Genomic DNA, 23,130 nt, shown 5'->3' with positions numbered 1-23,130 from the left:
TATGTAAAGATAATACTAACCTCCAGCTTATCGCTAAAATCCTCAGCGTAAGGAATAAATCGGCTATCCTTGTCTCCCTTATAAAACCACGTGCATCGTCTCACTTCAGAAGGTTCTTCGTCCCAGTAAACTGCTTTCCTCATTCTGTCATACAGGTACACATCGTAGCGTCCTCCGTCTGTGCTCAGAACCACACTCTCAGGATCAGGCTGGACTATGACATAAAAGTCATACACGGTTACAATACGAACACATACGATCTCTTTTCTCTCTCATCCCAGCGCTAATCACTTCTGTGATGAACGTTAAGCCATTCAGACAGTTGGAAGAGAAGCTTCATAATATCATGCAACCATTGTGTTGTTCCTAAAATGCTTCTATTACACAACAAAAAAAGCTTTGAACAACTCCCAAATATGACTACTTACTCCACAGCTGACAGAGATTAACAAAAAGGCAAACCAAGACACAGATAACTAGGAGTTCTATGAAAAAACAGGGATGTACATCTTAACACTGACAATGTAAGTGAATAAATTTAGTGGCACGAAATACGTCTTTGATATATGTACTAACATTACTTATTACTGCCATATCGCTCTGTTAAACACAAGTGGCATTATTCTAATATCTTTCTGCTAGTCCTTCTGCTCACCTCTGAGTTAAGATACAACTTACCAGAATTATAGACTTCCTCCAGTTTTGCAGAATCCAGACTGCTGAACGGCATCCATAGCTGCTTGTCCTCCACCTCCTTACAGTAGAACCAGTGGGGCTGAACTGGCTCGTATTGGTTCTGCAGCAAAACAGGAGGTGCCAGGACCAGTGGACCTACAGGTCTGGGAGTTTGGAGCTGTGACTGAGGCTGTGGAAACTGAAAATACACACGGGCTTATCACCTCAATGTCACACAGCCAAGTATCAGTTCTATAAAAACTACAGAGAACACTCTGAGCCTTTATTTCTAATATTTTTTTTTCCCTAAGAACATAATCCTTCAGTCTAACAATATTATAGACAGGATGTCCACTTTATTATGTTTTTGAAAAGATTGACATTTTCAAATTGAGAAAGGATGTGAATTTTGTTCCCACAAATACTGTTCAAAACTGTTATGGCCTAGGACCTTGATTACCTAAAACTAGGTTTAAAATGTTCTCCTAAATTTTCAAAACTCAGGCTGAGCTTATTTCTTACAGCCATCAAATCTTTCATGAAAACAAAAACCTATTCTTCTCATTATTCATTTATACCTAATTGCATTTTTGCATAAAGACTGTCAATTTTAACAAGCGCCCACCTCAGTAATAGCTCTTGTCCTGCAAAGTGGTCAGGATGGGCAGATTTCAAACTCAAGTGTAGCCTCAGCAACACAAGAAAAATAACTGATTTTGAAAGGGCCTATAGCCCGCATAAAGCTGATTTCATACAAATTGTACAGAGATCTCAGTACAACTAAAAGTGAGTGATGTCAGAAGTAACAACGGGTTTAGTTGATACATTTTAAGAGAAGAAAAATAACATGTTGTACAACATATAAACTTAACCAATTAGAAGTTCTGATTGTTCAAATTCTACTGCCTTTTCTATGGTTTTTGTCATTATATAATCTTTGTATTCTTTATTCACAACATCAGCAACATAGCGATAGCTCGGGCGAAATAAAAAGAAATTTTGTTGTTTTCAAGGAAAATTTGTCAGGTTGTGAAGGTAAAAAAGAATGCAGATTAATGCTTTGCATCACACAAAAACCTGAAACAGTGTGTTTTAAAAGGTTTGCTGACAATCTGTGCAATTTACATACAGCTTGTGGCTTCACCAGCAAAACCAGCTTGAAAAGCGATTTTTAACGCCGTAACCTGTAAATGACTTGTAAATGACTTGATTTACAGCAGAGGCACAAACGATGCAGCAGGTCGGCTGACATGGCAGCAAACTCAGTAACAGACAGAAAAGAGCAACACAACTTCACAACCTGGCTTTGTTTCTGACGCCAGAGGCTCACATAGCTACAGCCTCAGAGCACTCTCATTTTACAGATAAGGAAATTTTCCTAAAGCAACAGTTCCAGACTAGTTCTTGTGAAAAGATTTTGCGCTCAGAAAAGGTTGAAGACATTTTATGTCAGAAAAAACACAATCTTCGAAAGATAAAATATGCAATTCAAAGAGAAAAGTGACTTAATTTTTGTTCTGGTACCAGGACATGAGGAATGATTTCTATACCTGTGTCAATGACCCTGGAGGTGTCTGATACATCTGGACGGGCGGTACGGAGGATGGCGGGTGAGTAGGCGCGGGACTCTGTTGCAGCTGCGGCGGGGTAAGGTACGGGTTAGCTCTGCTGCTCAGGGTGGTGTGTCGGTAAGGGTTATACCCCTGCTGAGATGTTCCTTGGGGAAGAGCAGCCGCATTTGCAGGCGGGGGACAGCTCTGCTGAGGAGTCTGATAAGCCGTGATTCCCACCTGTGAAGTAGGTGGTGTGCTGTAAGAGGACTGTGACTTGGGAATATGCGGTGAAAAGGCATTTTGCCCATCCTGTGACCCAGACGCAAGTGGAAGTGAAGTGGGAGGCCTGGAGAAGGCTGGTGGTCCAACAGGTGGGGCAGCAGTTGTCAAGGGTGGCTGCCCGATGCTTCCAAATGGATCACTGCTGCTGGGGACTTGAGAGAAATAGTTGAAAGTCTGCGGTGGATTTGGGCTGACAGAAGTCTGACCCAAGAAGCTGTCCTCTTCACCAACATCTGCAGAATCATCTGCAAAAACAAAAAGATCACTTGAGTGTGAGAGATTCAAACTAGTTAGTGTATGTAGTCAAAATGTTCTGTAATGTTATCAGCTATTTCCAAAACTCTGTTGGCCCCCATAGAGCTAAAAGCATTACAAAGCTTGCACATCCTTGATGATTAAACACACCATGAAATGAAATAAAAGATACCAAGTCTTCAAGAACATTTAAAATAAATCATAAAAGTCACCCAGCGTGCACAGATAAAGCAACAAATCTTAAAAATTTGAAATAATGAAACCAAAGCATGACTAACATCAGAGCATTCCCAAGCCAAGCTGGCAAAGACCCCTGCTTCCAAGGCACTAAATTCCCTTCCAACTTCCCCTATGCGTACCAACCGCCATAGCAGCCTTGGTTCATTCCCTTTCACCATGAAAACAGTTACAAAGTATAGGACTTTAAGCTCTAGTTTTTAGAATTCCAAGATAAAATTCAAAAGTAGAGCTTAAGAACATTCCCAATGAGACCAAACCTAGTGGTTAATCAGTCTATTGTCACCTGCTCCTTCAGTCCTCACAAGATTTACCATTTTATGTGCGAGGTGGCCACAACTCATCACTCCAAGTCCCTTGATGAACAAGACTTATTCCAGTTCTCTCTAAAAATCCTGCTCCAGACTGGCATAAGGGCTAAAACTCTGGTGCAGAAAAGTCAGTCCTCATTCCGCATAATTGCCGGAGAGGGCTTAAAAAGGTGCAAGGCCATGACCGCCCTTACACATTGAGAAAATACATAAACCAGGTCCTGGTCAATCCCAGTTTTCTGCTTTGCAGCGATCTAGTAACAAGCGGGGTGAAAAGCGGTTTGATATTATCATAGGTCTTACAGTAAACTCAGTTAAACCTGGGATGGTCTGAGCATCACTGCCTGCTGAGAGAAGAGCACCTTGCAAGCTGATAAGGCAACGTGCAGGAGTCAAAGTGTGTTGTCAACTGCTCTGGTGATCAAATATTCCCCAGGCTACAGAGTAGAAAACACAGAGGTATCATTGCTTCTCTGCTACTCAGTCCCCAGCCAAAGAGAGAGTCCAAGTATCTCCGGAGCTACAAGGAGCCAGTAAAAAATGTCTTTATCCGCAGCCAACATAACTGTAATACAGAGTATCAAGGGAGCACAGGGGAATCCACAGAGAAGTCTCCCTAGGAAGCTACTGTTCTAATTAATTCATAATAAACCAAGCAGCTATCATGACTAAAAAGAACTATTTTAGCCATCTTTTATTTAGTAGTCTTTTCAGATGGTGTCATTTTGAGGCAAGAATCACCTGCATTTATCTATTTCTCTTACTTTCACCTGCAGCATTTTATTCCCCTTCAATAAACAAAACCTTAAACCTATGGATGTGAACCATCATATGAAGAATACAAAAACCACTTGTAGACAATGACCACGATGAAGTCAAGCCTATTCATTATCTCCCAACTACAAACAGAACAGCCATTTATACTAAATAAAAGGTCTCAACTTCTAAACAATAAAATTCTTCTTCCTTTCACATTTCGTAAGCATTGCGAAATAGAGAGAAGCACACTATGTACCACACTGTCAATTCTCTGCTTTCTAAAATAACTGGTGGCAGAGCTGGCAACCCACCCCATGATAAACACATAGTAATGTGCTGAAGAGTTTTCAAGGCCTTTACCAAATGTCCATTGACAAAACATCTACTATTCTCCAATTTCAACTTGGTTTCAGAGATTTAGTCTAACTGTATCCTTCCTTTCAAAATGAGGTGTTCTACCAAAACAAAAAATATACATATATATATATATACACACACACACACACACAGTCTTCTAACACAATACATTACTTTCTACTTTGCCTTTTTCTAATTTTGCAAAAATTACATTGGAACATAAGCCTAGACTGGCAGAAAAAGAAGCACTTCATACAAATTTAAATATTCTCTATGAGCCCTGACATACAAGGGCAGTATTCTTCCCATATACAATACTGTGCCTGTCTGACAACCTCCTGCATATCCCTCCCTATTGTCACCTGACAACCACAGGTGACATTAGTCCACTTCCTCCTCTCTATCTACCCTAAGTATATTGGTTACTTCACCCACACCTGAGCCAGAAAATGTATCTTCTATTGTCAAACTGCAAAGCTTATTACTTACTCTTGGAGACACAACAAATATATGACTGCACACAGCTTCCTAATGCAGGCTGCCAGATGTCAAACAATTTATGAGATCAATTCTTATTGCATTTTACACAATTTCAAACTTGAGATCTTGTTCCCTCCTGCTTCAAACTATGATTCAAGATGCAAACTGCCCTCCACAGCCAGATCCCTATGACACCTGGCTGGACAAACCAGGAGTGCAATGGACCACAGAAATTGCCCATTTAATCAGACAGGGGCCTTACTGGGACAGACACAGAATATGGCACAACCTCTGACACTGAAATTCACTGCAGTTGCAAAACTGTGAATCTTCATCTCATCAAATTTTAATTGACATGGAAATTATATGATTCATGACATTAATGAAATCCCATCAGATTTTGTCACTGGCTGGCTTCAAAGTCTTTAAGAAGTTGCCACATGAGAGTCATCTGTGCAAAGATACTGGCCAGAGTAGCAATTAAAAAGTACCTTTAAAAAAAAAAATTAAAAACAATGTGTATTTGCAAGAAATAAAAACAATAAGGATTGCAAAAATGGAAGTAGTAAGTGTATCAGCTACCTAGATACATCACGTAAGAAGGAATATCATTCTAATGCTTTTATCTGTCCCGTCCAAAAAGGATGTGGTCAATCTAAAACAATGTATCAAAGCCACACTTGACAAATCCTTTTTTTATAATCTAGAGACATAGCCCATTTATTTCCAGGTATATTAATACTCATTTTAGCTAATACACAACAGCATTGAAATCAAGACTTGGACTTTGGACTCGACATGTACCAATGCAGTAAAATTCAGACTACCTGATTTCTAGGTGCATTTCCAATGTTTAGAGCTTTAATCTCAGACTGAACACATTTCCAGAAAAGTCCATTCCTTCACCTGAAACTGTTTCAGCACCAGATTTTAAGTTGCACACACATGTGCTTGGAATACCATTAAGGCTCTAGAAGGAAAGGATATTCATAGAATCTCAGAATGTCCTGAGTTGGAAGGGACCCACAAGGATCACCAAGTCCAACTCCTGTCCCTGCACAGGACAACCCCATGTGTCTGTGGACGTTGTCCAGTCTCTTCTTGAACACTGTCAGGTTTGGTGCTGTGACACCTCCCTGGGGAGCCTGTTCCAGAAAAAGATGGTTAAACTAACATGGAAGTTTAAGGTGCCTGGTTAACGCAGTATTTTCACACAGGGAAAATAGATGATAACACAGAAGGGAAGCATGAAAAAAAAAAAAAAAAGTGAGAATCACAGAATGTTAAGGATTGGAAGGGACCTCGAAAGCTCATCCAGTGCAATCCCCCAATGGAGCAGGAACACCCAAATGAGGTTACACAGGAAGGTGTCCAAGCGGGTTGGAATGTCTGCAGAGAAGGAGACTCCACAACCCCCTGGGCAGCCTGGGCCAGGCTCTGACACCCTCACTGTGAAAAAGTTCCTTCCCATATTTAAGTGGAACCTCCTGTGTTCCAGTTTGTACCCATTGCCCCTTATCCATCCTCCTGACACTCACCCTTTACATATTTATAAACATTGATGAGGTCAATGAGAACACTACGTATACACCTATACTGACAACTTCTAATTGCCGAAACAAAAATGCCAATCAATGAACTTTTCAGTTCGTGATCACAGAATGTTAGGGATTGGAAGGGACTTCGAAAGATCATCTAGTCCAGTCCCCAGTAATGATAACCACCCCGTCTCGCTGGACACAGAACCAGCCCCAGGTACCCAGCACATACACATCTCCAGCAATTTGTGGTTCCTGAGGCGCTGGGGCCGGGCAGCGACCCCAGGGCCGGGCAGCGACCCCGGGTCGGGGAGCTCTGAGGAGGGTCCAGCCGCCGGCCAGGGGCCCAGCGCCCCCTGGCAGCCCCCGGCCCGGCTCCTCAGGCCCCACAGCCCGTTAACCGGCGGCGCGGAGCGGAGCGGCCCTGCCCCGCCGGGCCCCGCGCACCCCCGCGCCCTCCCGCTCCCCTCACAACCCCCGCCCGCCCTCCCTACCGGCAGCCAGGAGAGCGGGTCCCGGAGGCGCAGCCGGGGCCTGGCTGACTGGGATGAAGGGCACGGTGAAGTTGAACTCGGTGGCAGAGGAAGAGAACAGCAGGTTGGTGCCGCCGGTCCCCCCGGGCTTCGCCGCCGCCATGGCTGCGCCCCGGCCACGTCCCTTCCCCACGGCGGCCCGGCCCTTTCCGCCCGCACCGCCTTGCCCTCTTCTAAGATGGCGGCGGTGGCGACGCGCCCTGGCGGCCTCTCCGCGTACGGGTGAGGAGGAGAAGGCGGGCCCGGCCCTAGCAGCGCCGCCATTGCCGCAGGAAGAGGAGGAGGAGGAGAAGGAGGGCGGAAGCGCGGAGCCCCCGTGCGAGGCTTGTGAGCGGGAGTTGGCGGCTGCAGGACGCCGGCAGCCCCCTGCCTGCCCCCGTGTCCCCGGCGCGGCTCAGCCCCCGCCATGCCGTGCGTGGCCGACTGGCTCAACAACCCCTTCAGCATCGTGCAGGGCATCTTCGGTGAGCGCGGGCCGGGCGGGGCCGGGAGCCGCTCAGGGGCCGAGCGGGAGGGCGCCCGCCCGCTTCTCTTGGCGGGTGGTGGCGGGGCCGGGCGGCGGCCGGGAGCGGAGAGCGACAGCCCGGGCGGGCGGGCGCTTCCTCCTCCTCGGCGGAGCCGCGTCCCTCAGGCCGCTGAGGGGATTTCGCGGCCGTCGCCGGCGGCTCCGGGTCCTGTCCTGGTGCCTTAGGCTCGGCAGGCTTGTTAGGGGAAGGAGAAAAATAATTAAACTCAAGCGTATTTTGGGTTTCAGGAGCAGTGTGTGCGGGCTACACGAATTACCGATCGGTGGTAATGTTACTAGTGCCGTCAGCTGAAACTGTTTCAGCGCTAGGCTTGATTTTCTCTAAAAGCGTGTTTAAAACAAGTGTTTCCACGTTGAACATAAAGCAGAAGGCGACACATCATCTCCTCCGCTTTCTATCTGTTGTGTTTCAGGGCTTTTCTTCACTTTGTGTTCATCTCCATTTACTTTGATGGGAAGTCAGTGCAATTGGGAGGGGCTTAAAGTGATCTAAAACACAGTCGTTTGCCCAGAATAGCGGTAAATTGTTTAAATCGTTTGCTGTGTTACCAGAATGCCGAATAGAAGTCTGTTGCATGATGCTAATGCGCACATAAATGTGTTTTGTTTGTAGCCCAAAATGTTCCAAACTCTGATTGGGAAAAGAAGGTAACCGACTACTTCAAGGAGAAATTAAAAGAAAATAATGCTACTAACTGGGTAAGACAGTTTTATTCTTTTAGGGATATGCCATTCTTAAGTTTTGTTCTTTCTGCCTCTTACATGTTTTTGAGTAGTCCCTTCTCTTCATGATAAAGTGCACTTCGGAATTTTAGGCCTAGACTTTGTAATACTTTACTTACATCTTACTTGCTTTAAACTTCATTTAAAGCAAAGGTTTAAAATCCCGACTGAAAGTGGAGAAGCCAATCCACTTGACTTCTGTTTACTGTTTTGCCCTGGGCCATGACTGCTGAATGCTGCCTATTTGAGTGCAATCCAGTAGATGGCAGGAGCTGACAAATTCTGTCATTTTTGAAAGTGTTAATGCCAGCCCTGGCTACTGTGAGTCTGCACTAGGCGCTTGTACGCCACAAGTTTCCCAACTGCTGTTTTTGAACCCCTTCTCCCATCTTCTTTTATCATGATGCTGCAAACTTTGCGTGGGTTGAAGAAGTAACTGCTTGGGCTTTCAGGTTTGAGGCAAAAATAATTTCTGCTAAAAATGTGCTTTATTGGGCGGGATCGTGCCTTGTTTCAGCAGTTTAGCAAGGCAGCTGTGCTTTAGGTTTAAAAATACAGCGTGTACACCTGAGGTCAGAAGGCAATGGTTTTCTAGACTGGCAATCATGGAACACAGCTAAGTGGATTAGAAACTTTCATGGCAAATTTGTTCTACTTAAGATTAAAAAAAAAAAAGTGAAAATCATTGTTTGGTTGGGTTTTTTTCTCCTGTCAGTGGGAGTATCCTGTATCTATTTTTTCAATGATAGTTTAACTCAAAGTGTAGATGGCAAAATTGTGCTAAATAGACAGCATTAGAGGGAACTGAAAGTGCATTTTCTTAGTCAAGACAAACATGAGGGAATATATATTTGTTTGTTTGTTAAAGTGATGTTTCCTATAAAGCCACTTATGTTATTTTGTAGCATTTTAATGTTGGATGTGGTTTTTTTCCAACAGTTCATCTTCAAAATTAGAAAACTCTGTTCTTATTGCGAGTCTCATTATTTCATATTATACTACATGCCTAGGCATTGATTTTTTTTTTCCTTCTGTTTTTCCATTGTCATGTAAACATATGTGAAAAAGACTCCCCCAGTGTGGACTTGGAAGTTAACATACAGGTTTTCCATGGCCTTTTGTTATAAGAAATTGTGCATACGATTGCTATAGTACCACTGGTACATAATGCATAGTAAAAATTGTTGAATAGGAATAAAATAAGTAATAAATTTTGTTTAATACTGCAGCTGCAATAATTCTCTCTTTAGGCGTTAGTTTCAAATGTTGCTGTAGAGTTTCCATACGGTTTCAGTGACCGAAATACATTTCTTTAGTATTGGGATTGAGAAAAGAGCGGGACTGGTGGCTCTGGAACTGGATGAATTTGGGAAGTGTCAGAGAATTGTAACTATTAACTGTAACAGCTATTGCAGAAACTTCTGGGTGTTGAGATATATGCACTTTGTTACTGCTGGGATCAAGGCAGGAGGTGTGCTCAGAAAATATCAAGTATGTTACCTGATGAGGCAATGAGTTGTCCCGGGGGGGGATTAATCTATCAACACCACCACCACAGGGTTTGAGGCAAGTAAGTGAGTGGTAGGATACACCGAATGAGCAGAGAATAAGTTGGTGACAGTTTTTGTGCTTGTTCTAGCTTACTTCAGGGCATTTCTTAATATTTATGTACCAGTTGTTTAGAATAAGCTCTTTTTTTCTAGGTTCCATCACTGAATGATGTTCCTGTACATTACCTAAAACCCAACAGTTTAGTGAAATTTCGCTGCATGGTTCAAGATATGTTTGATCCTGAGTTTTACATGGGAGTATATGAAACAGTTGACCCGAATACAAACACACGTGTAAGTGAAATACTGATCTCTTGCTTTAGTAAATGTTTAGCATTTTCTCCATTCTTGTCTTTGTATTTCATCTAGTTTCTAAATTAAACCCATGGAGTCTGGGCACTATCTAATAAAACTGTGCGTATGGCATCAGTAATACATCACTTCTCATATTTCTTTTGGGAAATAAAAATTACTAAAATAATAAAAGTTTTGGCAGTATGTCTCTGAAGGACTTTAGACTGCAACGATCTTGGTGTTATTCAGGATGCTGTCAGAAGCAGAATGATCGCATTGCCTTTTCCTTCTTGACAGGTTTTGCATTTTGGTAAATACAGAGACGTAGCAGAATGTGGGGTAAGTTATACAAGTTATATGGATTTTGAGATGACGTATTAGATATAAAATGCACTTATAAGCTGTATCTTTCTAAGTTTATAGCTTACTTGGTACTTGCCAGTGTACTCCTGGAGATACTGCTCCTAAACCACAAAATTAATCTCAGGTTTGGAAAACAAAGTGTTCTTAACTGCCCCTTGGCATTCTAAGTTTAGGAGGCTTCAGGCTGTTTTTGTCCTATTTAAAATTTGTTTGTGGGGGGGCAGTAAGTGCTCTTGATCTTGAAACGTTCTGCTGTGGAAAACAATTTACTTTGGGTAGCACAGCTGTACTGGAATCAAAGCATTCTAGATACAGCCTGTTTGGATTCTCTCGTGAATATGTAGTCTTGTGTGTTTGTTGTAACTTCTACCTGAGTGAATTTGTGGGATTAGTTGAAAAAAAAGAAAATAAACTCTAATCAGATTTTAAACAAAATTTCTGTTGCTATTCCAGCCTCAGCAAGAAATTGATTTGAACTCCTCGCAAACAGTCACCGCGGAGAGACAGACTTTCTACTGTGTTCCAGTGCCTGGTGAATCAGCATGGGTGAAAGAAATATCTTTTTTGACTGAGCTAGTGCTCTGTTACCCAGTGACTACCAACAAATTCATTAGGTTTAAGGAGATCAAGTTTATTTTAAGATTTTTTAGAGTGAATCAGGATAGTTGAGGAGAGGGAGGAGAGGTGGTAGGTGTAGAAAAAACAAAAAGGAAAAATTGGTGTTGTGCTACGTAAGCAAAGAGCATACAAATGAATTTAGGAACATTACTTTTTGATTTAGCAGGGGTTCAAGCCAGATTTTCATGTCTGATTGGGAGGGTCTTGAACATTTCTCTTAATTTCTATTTTCAAATGTTCAGAAAATGAGAAACTTCATTTGAGCCATGGGCATTCTGTTGCCATTTTCTGATTAAATTAGGACACCGTCAGATAGTAAGAGTCTCCTACAAGAACCTGTAAAAACACCTGTAGCTGAGCATGTGAAGAGAATCATTCCTGGAAGATTGAAGTATTGAGTGTATAATAGTTTGACCACACTACGTCATTTTCTTAGTGAGTACAGGAAAGGTCTTGGGGAGAAACAAATCGTCTTTAGTTTCTTCTAGTAAATGGAAGTTGAATTGTCTGAGTGGAGTGGATACAGGATGCTGCTTTTAACACTTTTACGAGTTTTATGTTTTCTTCTCATCCAAGGAAGTAGGGGAGACATCTAGAAAACTTAACATATGTTGCATTTTGTAAAAAGGGATAAATTTGATGGTAAATCTCATATGACTTGGTGTTTCATAATTCGAGTTCAGAATCTGAGAAAACAACTACTTCTCGTGAGCACAGGATGCCACTGCAATTTTAAAGTCAGGCTAACACGATTCTTGTAAATAAAGATTGATAAGTTAGTCTTTGAATGAAGCTTACAGCAAAATACTGCAGCAATGGGAATTTAAAGTGAGCCAGACTATTATGAAAACACTGAGCATTATTTCAATATTTGCCCATTATTCTAAGAAAAGGAAAAGTGTATTAGCATTTTCAAAACTCATTTACAAGTGTGGTATTGCTAGTATCTTACAAGGATGTGAACATTTTCTGTGTGGTTTTTTTTAAGTAATAATAATATTTAAATGTGTCGGATAGCAAGTATTTAAATATTATCTGTTCTTTAGGGTTGAGATGTGGAAGAGGAAAAAATCATTGAGACTTTGAGTTGTACCTGACCACAAGCATGTTCTCTGGGAATAAAAAAACCCCTTTTTTTAGAGATTGAGAGTGGAATAGCACTCAGAGATGAAGCTTAGATAAGAATTTGAATCATTATTTTAATGTCTTGCTCAAAATAAGATAATAGGATCTTGTTTAAAAAAAACAACACTTTGCCTGAATTTTCTCAGCTGAATCGGTAGTTGTCCTTAATCCTCAATTTTACGGATACATTAGTGCAAGCCAAGCTCGAGTTAGTCCTTCCACATCCTACACACCAAGTCGCCACAAGAGGAGCTACGAGGAAGATGAGGACATGGATCTGCATCCATCTAAACAGAAAGAGCAACATCTGGGTAACAGTAATTATTGAGGAATAGTTACTGTGCTAGCTTTCCAGAATGTACCGAAATTTCATTCTCAAAAATTGAAATATTTACAATTGTTTGAATCGGTAGTGTTGTTGCAGCCTTTATAACTCATTTAGCAGCTTTGGAGTCTCCGGTGTGGGAGATTCTGTGTTGGTGTGTGGTAAACCGTGTGACTTTTGGTACCGCTTTCTAGAGTTGATTCCTAAAAAGCTAATATATTGTACAGCAACACTTGAGTATTGCCTTTTGTATGTAACAGCACGCACACAATTTATAGCAACAGGCTGAAATTTAGTTGTTCTCGCTTAGTTTCCCACTCTGTTGCAGATTTCATGGTAAGTGGGGAAAAAGTCACCTTGTCTTGTCACTCTCTCTCTGTGGATGTTATTGTGTAAATTTAAGCCAAACTGCATCTCAATTAGGCGCTGCTTTACTATGAACAGTAGCATATATCTAAAAAAACACCTTCCTGTTTTCTAACATGAGACTTATTGATCCAGCTTCATAAAGGAAGCAAATTAATACCAGACACTTGAAACATCCTGAAGAAAGCTATTAAACCTTTTAAGAGGGTGGTGTTTCAACCAGTAGCCGTGTTCAGAGAGTGTGCAGTTCTCATGTTGTAATCTGTTGGTGAACTATTTGTCTTGGTGCTCTTCTGTGGAAATGCCACTTAAAATTGCATGGATTGGGGTTTTTTGGGGGGGGGATTTTGGCGTGTTTTTTGAACAAGGGAATGTGGTTAGTTTAAAATTGTGAGTCCTGTTAAAATAAATCTCAGAAGCTACTGCTTTCTTTTGTTTGGTGTTATATGTCTGTCAGGTTCAGTAGCTGAATTCAGTTTTTTCTTTCTGGATTCTTACCAGTTTGCAAATAGGTTATTATATAGTTTAGACTATTTTGTCTTTGTACCTTGTAGAATACATTTTTATAGCTTTATTATTGCTGAAAATCCACAGAGATTTTTTTATATAAACTGTTATGTTGCTGCATACTGTTACTTTTAAGAACCATCTATTTTTTTGACCATAAAATGCAGAAAAATATTACCTTTGCAGTCCTTCAGAATTCAGAAAGAATTCATTCACGCAGTTCAAACGTTGCATTTTGAAAATCAGATTGTTGGCCATGTTTCGGTTTCTGTGACACATAGATGTTTAGCAGTACTCACCCTTGTGCTTGATGATATAAAACAGGCATTTGTTGAGCCTTTTGTATTTTGAGTAAGAGTATCCTCTGTCAAATATATTGCTTTATTAAATAGTTTTGTCTCGGTTGTCTTGTTAAATTAGTTTAATCCCATGTTGCCCACTGAAGAAAGTTGTTCACTTTTGCATTTCTGTTTGAAGAGCCTATCCATCCCTTATTTTTCAGGCAGTGGAGGTGACATCCATGGGTGTGTGGAGCCAAAGAGATTAGAAACAGAAGCGTCTGTGGGCCACCATCTCATTTCCACCAACTGCTCCTCTCCACTTGACTTAAATTTTCCATTGCCAGGAGAGAAGGGACCAGCGTGTCTTGTAAAGGTAACAAACGTGGAGAGCTGGTGAGCGTGGCTGGGTGAGGCAGACGGAATCCCAATTTAGTGTACGCAGTTAGTCTGGCATTAGTTTATAGGCACAGAAACTGTCTTTCAAGTCCTGAATTACGTTTCTACAGGTAATTACTTTGTTTCTCGTCACTAGCACTGTACCTGAATTGCCGAACTCCTTCAACAGCATTTATTAGAGCTTCTGCATTCTCACTACACTTAGCAAAGTGAAAACGTCCATTACTATAATAGATGCTCAAGGGTGTAGCTGATACTGACTCCTGATATTCTGCTGTTAGGATTTGTCCTCTTTAAGTTGTGATGGAACAAGTGAAACAGTACATTACACATTTTTGTATTGTATTTGAAATGCTCTTTGATTCACTAGTATGCTATATTGACTATGAAACTTCCAACACCAAATTTCTGTGCTGTTCCCATGTTGAATGCTCCCTTATTCAGCAAATCCTGGTAAATCAGATTAGAATACAATTGTTTACATTTGCATAGCAAAAGATGGGAAAAAGCATGCAGTCCCAGGAACTCATTTTTAAGCTTAGCACCACTGAGGGCGAGAAGGGACCTCTTTACACAGACTGTTCTCAATCTGCAGTTGAGTCTCCTGAGGTGATTTTTCTTGGTGTGCAGTCCTGCATCTGAATTTTCTCGTTTTCGCTTTGTGGCAGGTTTATGAGAGCTGGGACACCTTCAAAGTCAATGATGTTCTGGAGGTGTATGGTATTTTGTCTGTGGATCCGGTGCTGAGCATAGTAAACAGCGACGAGAGGTAAGGCTTTGAGAAACTAAGGAAGTTTTTATTTCAATGAGCAAAATAGTGTGGCTGTCCCCTTAAAACAAACAGGGAAGTGTGTAAATACAGAAGAGTTATGCTTAAGAGGTGAATTTTGCTGCTTAAAAAAAAGCTTGACGTGGAAATCGTTAGATCCACCATCCTGTAAAGTGAAGTGCGTTGTACTCTGGTGTGTCCTTACCCTTGGGTACATGATGCATCTTTTTCTAGGTTGTTGTACAGTCTATAAAGCAGAAGGTGCTTCTGTAGCTAAGTGTTCTGTACCCTTTCATGCCTATGAAACTTGCAATGAATGGGCAAATAGTGAACAAAGTTTTCAGGTAAGCTTTAAAACTATAAAATGTCGTTTTGAAATAATTTGTAAGCCCATGGAAGTTGTTACCATAAGCAAGTCTGTAGAATATAAAAAACAAAAATATTCCATGGCTGCATGGAGTGTGAAAATGACCAAAATGAGTATAATTTGGGTTGATATTTTTCATTAATTAAGGTGTATCATCAAATACTGCTGATAGAAACTTCAAATTTCACCTCCTGTTCTGCGGTTACTTGCTTGACAAAATACAAACTAATCAAGAAGGATGCAAGAAGTCAAGTTTTAAAATAAAGCTGCTGAGCATCTAACATAAGCTTTATATTATTGCTGTCTTGAACCATTGCACTTTAGATTGTTTCTGTTGGTGATTTTCTTTACCTTTTTGATCGGTACAATATGGAGAGTGGAGTGTGGATCCTTTAGAGTGCCAGCTTCTCCAGAGTTACCTCAGCCTGGTCAGCTGCTTTGGGTTGTCATCTGTCTGACAGCCGATCCCAGACTGACAGCTCAGTTGGTCCGTCATGGGCTGGTTGCTGGTTTGTTGTTTGTTTATTCTGCACGTCATTCTGTCACGAATAGGCAAAACAGTGGCATTTAGCAACATTTTGAATGTAAAGAAAATAAGTTTATTGTAACGGGAAGAGTTGGTGATCTGCGGGTGGACTGCTGAAGGGGCTTGGAAGTTGTAAAGCCTTTCAGCTTTTAAAACCAGTACAAGTTGATTAAATTTGTACTAAACTTTACTGTCACCTGATAGAGTCGCTTTAGGGATTTAGTTTCTACATAGCAAATGAAAACTACCTGGAAGGAGTTTTGTAAGGCATCCTCAGGGAAAGCAAAGCTTGTATGTCTCAACCCTTAACTTAAGAGTTAATACCTTCAAGTTTGAGCTGAGGTATGTTAGGATTTATTTACTTGGGTTTGTTTTTTACTCAGCCAGTGATATAGCTCTTAAGTGACTGTCTAAAAGATCTTGTCAGGCTCCGGAACCAGGTGGGATATGAAAATCCCACATGTGCATACACAAATGTAATAAATCATGACCTTATTTTCTTAAAAGTTCCTGTTTAAACTTCATTAAGTACATGCCAGACAGGACAGTGTGTAACATTTTATTTGAAGCTACATCCTATTCAATGGTGCAGCAAATAATAAATCCAGTTTTGTTTGGGGTGTTTGGTTTCAGGTTTGGGGGTTTGGTTTTGTGGGTTATTTGGTTGGTTGGTTGTTTTTTCAGCAAAGTAAGATTTGATTATTTTCTGAAAATAACAGAATCCAAATATTTTTGGTCAAGCGTGCTTTGGCATTTCTATATGAGCGTTTATGGTGTTTGTAAAGGAGGCAGTTTGAGTATGCGCAGCGTTAGCAGGGGCTGGGTTGGGATGATGACTGTTCTGAGCTGCTCTCCTCCTGGCCTGGTTCCAGCAGCCGTTACTCAGATGGAAAGAAACTTGCGTGGAGCTTTTCTAAGCCCGGTTGTGCTGTGTCCTCCCCCAGGGACAGCTCAACCCTCGAACCCGTGGAGTCCATGGACACGACGGAGGAGCAGAGAGTGCACAGTCCTCCCGCCTCCTTAGTCCCCAGAATCCACGTGATCTTGGCGCAGAAATTACAACACATTAACCCGTTACTGCCTGCCTGCCTTAATGAAGAGGAGAGTAAAACCTGTGAGTATCCAAAATTCACCTCGCTCTGTGAACATGAATAATAAAGGTGCAGTTTCCTGGTACATGTGAACAAATACTACTTTGCTCAGAGACAAATGCATCGATGGCAGAGTTTGAATTTAAATCTCATTAAATGGAGGAACCATTCAGTACTGCAGAACTGGGAAAGACACAAGCATTTGTGTTTATGTGATGCTTATGTGTTTATTTTTCTGAAATAAATGTGATTTATATGAAACTTGTTTTCAGATGCTACACGCCTAAGGATTTTACCAAGTTGTTCAACCGTAAGAGCTTATTTGTTCTCAAATAGGCTAGTGAATTGCTGGAAAATTAGATTTGCACTTCACTATAACAATGAAAATAAGAAATGTAATGACAGCATAAAGAATGATAATGCTGTGAAGAAGATAAAGCAGTTCTGGTTTAAGGCAACCATGTTATTCCTTCTGGCTTGTTTGACTGTTATTGTTTTTTGTCATTGAATTTCTACATGCAAACCTCTAAATGATATTTAGAATTGTCTTCCTTGCGTGCCTTGTATTGGTTGTCCTGACCTGTGCGATGTGTGTGGGTTGGGGTTTTTTCTGCCTTTGATATAGTATGGATAGGCCATCAATTTTTCAAAATTTGGTTCCAAACTTTACAACCTTCTGGAAATGCATTACAAATGTCTAATGAAAAAAAAGTAGGCATTTCCAAGGAAATGCTGAGTGATTCAGGTTTACCCAAAGCCAGTAATTACTCAGCTGGAAAACCAATGAGTGTTTATTTTTATTAGACTGCTTTGGAGTAACCATTTTTGTTCATCAAACCGTAATGAAAAATAAGGTTTATATGGAGGGAAGAGGGTGAGGAACAGCATATTTCCTGACATTTGTTGTCTTCTGCTCTTTCATCAGTTGTTTCTAATTTCATGTCTGAGCTGTCACCAGTGAGAGCAGAGTTGCTTGGGTTCCTCACCCACGCGCTCTTGGGAGACAGTTTGGCTGCTGAGTACCTGATACTGCATCTCATCTCTACAGTGTAAGTATTTAGATCCTTGCAGAGAATTTATATATTTATCTTTTTTAAATAAATCTCCTTTTAAATAAATCTCCACTCTGCAAATAAATGGCAGAAATAGTTTCAGTAGTACTTACTCCATTAGTACTTTGTCCAGCTAGAGTTGTCCTGTCATAATAGACATAGTAAATGGATTTGATTGTCTGAAATAACAGTAGGTTTTGTTAAAAGGCCGTTTTTCTGGCAGTGTGTCCTTTCAGTGTTCCTTTGAATGCTGGGCAAAATCTCTTAAGATACACTTTTAAACAGAGATATGAAAACATCTTTTTATCTCTGGCTTATTTTATTGAATAGAACATGCAGCCGACTTCTCAGAGACGGCATTTACTAACTGCAGTAATTATTGTTTAAGTATTAAAAGACACTGAAAGATACATTCTGGGAATTGGTTAAATGAAATGCAGACATGTTTAACGGTAAGCTCAAGTGAACCCCATTTAGCATGTGGTAGAAAGTTACCACCTGAGCTGATGCTGTAGCTGAACGTGCATGTGTTGTGATCTGTCTGCGTGGCTGATGGAAGCGGATTTGCTTAATGATCTCTTCTGCTGGTTTAAACTGTCGCTGGATGGAGGAGCAGCGTCCTTTGGCTCATTACAATTTCAAGTGTGAAACTTCAGACAGCGTGTTTTGAATAGATCATTAAGTATAGTTGTCACGCTCATATTTAATTTAATATTTTAATAATAATCTTTCTTCAAAATGAAAATTGGTTCAAGTTTCTAAAAAAGGGAAAAAAGTAACCGTATCTCCTATGGTTTTCAAAAACCGCATTCTACTACAAAGTGAAAGGTAAAGGACACATTTAACAGTAGTATTTACAGAGCTGTAACTGGACTCGGCATCTTACCTTTCTCCTACCGCAACTGGTGTGTAAAAAGCTGTGAGAGATTTCTGTCTCAGCAAGACAGGTGACACAGATCCCACTAGAACGCCATGGCAGCTTAATTGTGAGCTGATCTGATTTATGGTGGGGTTATGTTTAGTCTGCCCAGAACCCTTGTCCCTGTGTACTTCAATATCAGCATGAGAAGTACTTCAGTATCAGTATGACTAATGTTTAGTGTTGGGGTTTTTTATGATTATTCTGTGCACACTTCGTTCTTTCTAGTTGGCCTGTGAATGCTCTAACACTTAGACTAGAATGTGTTTTCTCTCTTAGCTGATATCACAAAAAAGTTGAAATTTGTCGAGAATGGGGAGAAGATATACAGTGAGAAGAGGGAGAGGAAAGCTGAGGGCAGGTAAAGGAAATGACTAAGTGTGATAAGCAGGGAAATTGAGATTGGGCTAAGAGAAAGGAAAAGGATGAAGAAGTATGTTTATTGAGTAACAACAGAGCATGAGGAGAGCAGAATGTGTAGAAGGCAGATTTGCAGGATCTCAAGCACCCTCAATGTGCTGCTTTTGTGCAATGCTGCAGAGCCTTCCTCAGCAGCCTCCAGCCTCACGCAGCTGCTTGGACGCTGGAGAAGGAAGGAAATGTGACTGTGATTGATCTGTGTATTAGTCCTGAAATCCTGCTGGCTGTCAGAGCTGCAGCACAGCATTCACACTGATTGATACCTGTGTTCACCATGTTCATTAGGTGCTTGCCTAACCTGTGTCATTTCCACTGCAGTTACGCCAGACGAGATGTGCTTCCTCTGGGAAAATTCACAGTCAACTTGAGCGGGTGTCCGAGAAACAGCATCTTCACAGAGCACATATACCGCATCATCCAGCAGCTCGTTCCAGCGGTAAGGATAACGGCTTTAGAGCGCTTTAATATTTCTGTTGGACTCATTGTTCCAACTAAATAAACAATATTTTAGTTAAAGGCAGGATTCTTAAACAAAGGCTTCTGTCATCCATGTAGAGGGAAATAAAAGTGGAGGTATGGCTTGCCTGTCAGTTGAAGTCAAATTACCAAGGATGAATATGGAATAAAATCATATCCTCATAGGTATTGAACTGACAGATGCTGCATACTTTATTTTGTCTTTCTGGATTGATATGTTTAGACATTTAGGTCATTTAAGCAGTTGTTACTGTTTATTTCCAAGTTTGTGGATAGTTCATAGTAATTCAGTTGGGGTCATAACAATTGTACTGCTGCAATAAATCATTTGTTCTTTTTTGTGCATCCTAGATGTGCAATACAGGTGATACGAGTTCTTAACAGCATTATTTTCCTTTCATTTTTTTTTAAGTATTTAGCATTGGGATATTGGGGATAAAGTGCATTCCGTATTGTGGTAACAAGTTTTATGTTACTTCCTATGGAGGTTCGCAGTTGCAGCCCTTGCTAAAGGAAGCAGCATTTCATAGGGAAGCTGCAGGAGAGGAACCGTGTTGATCAGTTTTTATTTTCTCGTTGCAGTCCTATCGCCTACAAATGACGATTGAGAACATGAACCGTTCTCGATTTATCCCACACAAAGACTACGCAGCCAATCGCCTGGTCAGCGGAGTGTTGCAGCTCGCCAGCAACACCTCCCTTGTCGTGGACGAGACTCAGCTTGAGCAAGGGCAGCTCGACACAACAGGTACATTTGGAAGGTTAAAAGTTGATATATTTTAATACAGCGATGCTAATTGTGTCCTGGTGCTAATTTTCTATTACAAAGCTGTTTGTGGTTTCCGTATCCGATTTCATCACTGAGCGAGCTTCCTGCTGCTCTGCAGTCGGCTCCGGCATCTTACAGCTCCACCTCTTGGGTTTTTTTCCTCCGTTTTACTTTTTGGAAGTTTCTGGTATTTTGCTCAGAAATGCTTATATTCAGTCAAAATGATGAGTATGTTTTTCAGCTGTCCTGGTCTTGCTAGAGACTGTCTAATGTGTTCTTTACCCAGCAAGGCTCTTTTTTCCCCCCTTAATTTGTTAAATTACACTTTGTCAGATAATTTGTGGTATTTTGTCCTCTTTTGAGAAATAATTTTTAATCTGTAAATAGTTTTCTGGCTTTGTAGGACTGATGAAAACATGAGCTATTAACATATATGCTAGGCCAGATAAAATCTAGGCTTGAAATCCTTCAAGAATTCTTCATTGTGATCTTAAAAAACAGTTGTCTGTATATGGAAAACACCGCAGACACGAGAAGATGATGCTTGCAAGAATTTTTCTCTGAGATACTCATCAAAAACAGATTGGGGAAAAAACAAATCAGGTCTGACATTTGTTTAGGTGCAGTTGTCAGAGAATTTGTTCTTGCTTTTCTAGGTGTACACAATGTGACCGCACTGGGTAACCTGATCACTTGGCAGAAGGTGGATTATGACTTCAATTACCACCAGATGGAATTCCCATGCAATATTAACGTTCTTATCACTTCAGAGGGCCGATCACTCCTACCGGTAAAGCGGGTCTTCCTGGATTTGGGGAATAATTCCAGCTGGTAGCCGCTTCCTTAGGTCACGCCATTCCAGAGCCAAGCGGAGGCGGGAGAGCCGTCTCGGGTGCGTTACTGGCATCAGTTCTCGCTCGTGGCTGCAGCCGGGCCAAGAACCTGTTTGAGGAGAACCAGGGCATTGACCTTCTCTCTTGGCTGAGCAGGATTGCGAGAGCGGGGCAGCGACCGCAGTTAGTAACGGAGATCACGACGCTGTATTCTAGTACAGGAGGTTCTAAGGTGATGGGCACATGAGTGCAGAGCAACAGATCTGGCATCGACCCTAGAGAAACGGCGCTGCCAAAACGCACAAATATCCCATCGCTTGCGTTCCAGCTTTGGGAGCTGAGCGTTTGCTCTCTCGTGTCTCAGTGCAACCGGTGCCTGCTGGAATAAGGACTTCACACTGGTTTTCCAAAAGGGAACAGTTAAATATTTAAAGAATGAATTGTCTTACCTTAGTTCTGGGAAATAGTGACTTCTGTTGCTTTAGAGATTAAATTAGTCTTGGAACAAGAAAAAAAAACACACAACAGAATGTGGAAAGAGATGCTATGTAATTTTATTTTTCAGTCAGATTGCCAAGTCCACTTACAGCCACAGATCATTCCGCCAAACATGGAGGAGTACATGAACAGCCTCCTGAAAGCGGTGCTGCCTTCGGTGCTGAACAAGTTCCGAATCTACCTAAGTTTATTGAGGCTCCTGGACTACAGTATATCTGACGAAGTGACCAAGGTATGGAAGACATCACTAATATGTTTTCAACTGTATATTCAGATAGAAGGTATTAGAATAGGAAGTTATTGCACTTTCCCATTTTTCTCCTTGTCAATGATTCTCACTGAAGTTTGCTAAAAACCGAACAGAAGCATTTTCTGTCCTGAATGTGCCTTTAAGGATTAGTACTCCTGAGGATTTTAGGACATACTTTACACATACCCTGCTTTGTAAAACGCATTTTAAAAATGAATTCTTTTCAAAGATGAGAACTAGCCTGTTCTCACTTGAGCTTGCTTCTCAATAGCAATGAGTTGAAATGTTTCTCCAGTTGAAACGTTTCTCCTATAATCTAAGGGTAGTTATGGTGTTTAGCACCTTAAAAACTCATAGCAAAGATTCTTGCCACATAATTGCGCCGTGTTGTTTGTAGGCGGTAGAAGAAGACTTTGTAGAAATGCGCAAGAATGACCCCGAGAGCATAACGGCCGATGACCTGCACAGAACTCTGCTGGTGGCGAGGTGGGTTTGTCCACTGGAGACTCTCCTGAGCTGGTAACAAATGACATCAGCGCAGTTTGACTGCAGTTGTGTGAGGCTCCCTGGCAATTAAACCATGGAATCTGCTCCTCCCTTGTTCCTCTTGGCACAAAGTATTTCCTCCCCCATTTCTTCCCGTACTTCCTAGTACATAGGAGACCAAAACAGGTTCTGTGCTGTACGAGCTCTGATGCATTGAATGGCTGTTTCTGCCCCTCCAGGTTCCTGTCTCTGAGCGCGGGGCAGACGACGCTGTCACGAGAGCGGTGGCTGAGAGCCAAACAACTGGAGGCGTTCCGTAAAGCCAGACTGCAGCAGCAAAAATGCGTTAATGGGAACGAACTTTAACACTTTGTGGATATCGCTATGAAAATTTGTCTAATCCTCGATGGAACCCAGGTTAAGATTGGGATATTGTTTATACCAGTTTTTGTAGATAATTTATACCAAAAAATGATGGATATTTACCCACGCAGTCAGAACACACTTAACACCGAACAGCCACTTCAACATATTTTATGACATTTTTTTGGATCCTGTTTTGTAACTGAAAATTGGTAACAACGAGCAAATTGTTTGATATTAAACTTTAATACTGAAA

The 23,130-nt window shown here is 41.3% G+C and overlaps 2 protein-coding genes across 4 annotated transcripts in view; one reads left to right on the top strand and one right to left on the bottom strand.

Moving 5' to 3' along the window:
* SEC23IP (SEC23 interacting protein) overlaps positions 1-7,427 on the bottom strand; it is a gene marked incomplete at its 5' end in the record, with an annotated part of 23,292 nt that extends 15,865 nt beyond the window's left edge. Inside the window, 5 exon segments of the mRNA XM_082052866.1 lie at positions 21-214; positions 679-874; positions 2,226-2,755; positions 6,942-7,137; positions 7,140-7,427. Coding sequence (XP_081908992.1) covers positions 21-214; positions 679-874; positions 2,226-2,755; positions 6,942-7,137; positions 7,140-7,427 — 1,404 coding nt within the window.
* MCMBP (minichromosome maintenance complex binding protein) lies at positions 7,304-23,130 on the top strand. 3 transcript variants are annotated; one of them, XM_082052867.1, is made up of 16 exons: positions 7,304-7,444; positions 8,120-8,205; positions 9,933-10,073; positions 10,371-10,412; positions 10,890-10,991; positions 12,361-12,490; positions 13,880-14,031; positions 14,723-14,823; positions 16,661-16,830; positions 17,733-17,856; positions 19,517-19,634; positions 20,258-20,423; positions 21,101-21,234; positions 21,843-22,007; positions 22,423-22,511; positions 22,751-23,130. In XM_082052867.1, exons 1-16 carry the CDS (start codon positions 7,387-7,389, stop codon positions 22,875-22,877), a joined length of 1,905 nt encoding a protein of 634 aa, XP_081908993.1. In that variant the 5' UTR covers positions 7,304-7,386; the 3' UTR covers positions 22,878-23,130. The 3 variants fall into 3 exon arrangements, with proteins under 3 accessions (XP_081908993.1, XP_081908994.1, XP_081908995.1); XM_082052868.1 differs by having other exon boundaries at positions 10,890-10,993; positions 12,369-12,490; XM_082052869.1 differs by lacking the exons at positions 7,304-7,444; positions 8,120-8,205 and adding an exon at positions 8,558-8,681.

Source organism: Streptopelia decaocto (genome assembly GCF_964273445.1).
Source record: "Streptopelia decaocto genome assembly, chromosome: 5".
Taxonomy (NCBI): domain Eukaryota; kingdom Metazoa; phylum Chordata; class Aves; order Columbiformes; family Columbidae; genus Streptopelia; species Streptopelia decaocto.
Note: the sequence above shows the minus strand (reverse complement) of the source record. Positions and strands in the feature narration are given on the sequence as shown.

Bases quoted from the DNA above. Each gene is read 5' to 3' on its own strand.
- MCMBP (XM_082052867.1), top strand. From the start codon at position 7,387: ATGCCGTGCGTGGCCGACTGGCTCAACAACCCCTTCAGCATCGTGCAG. The intron at 14,824-16,660 runs GTAAGGCTTTGA...GTCCTCCCCCAG, and splicing joins ATAGTAAACAGCGACGAGAG to GGACAGCTCAACCCTCGAAC. The intron at 22,008-22,422 runs GTATGGAAGACA...TGTTGTTTGTAG, and splicing joins TATCTGACGAAGTGACCAAG to GCGGTAGAAGAAGACTTTGT.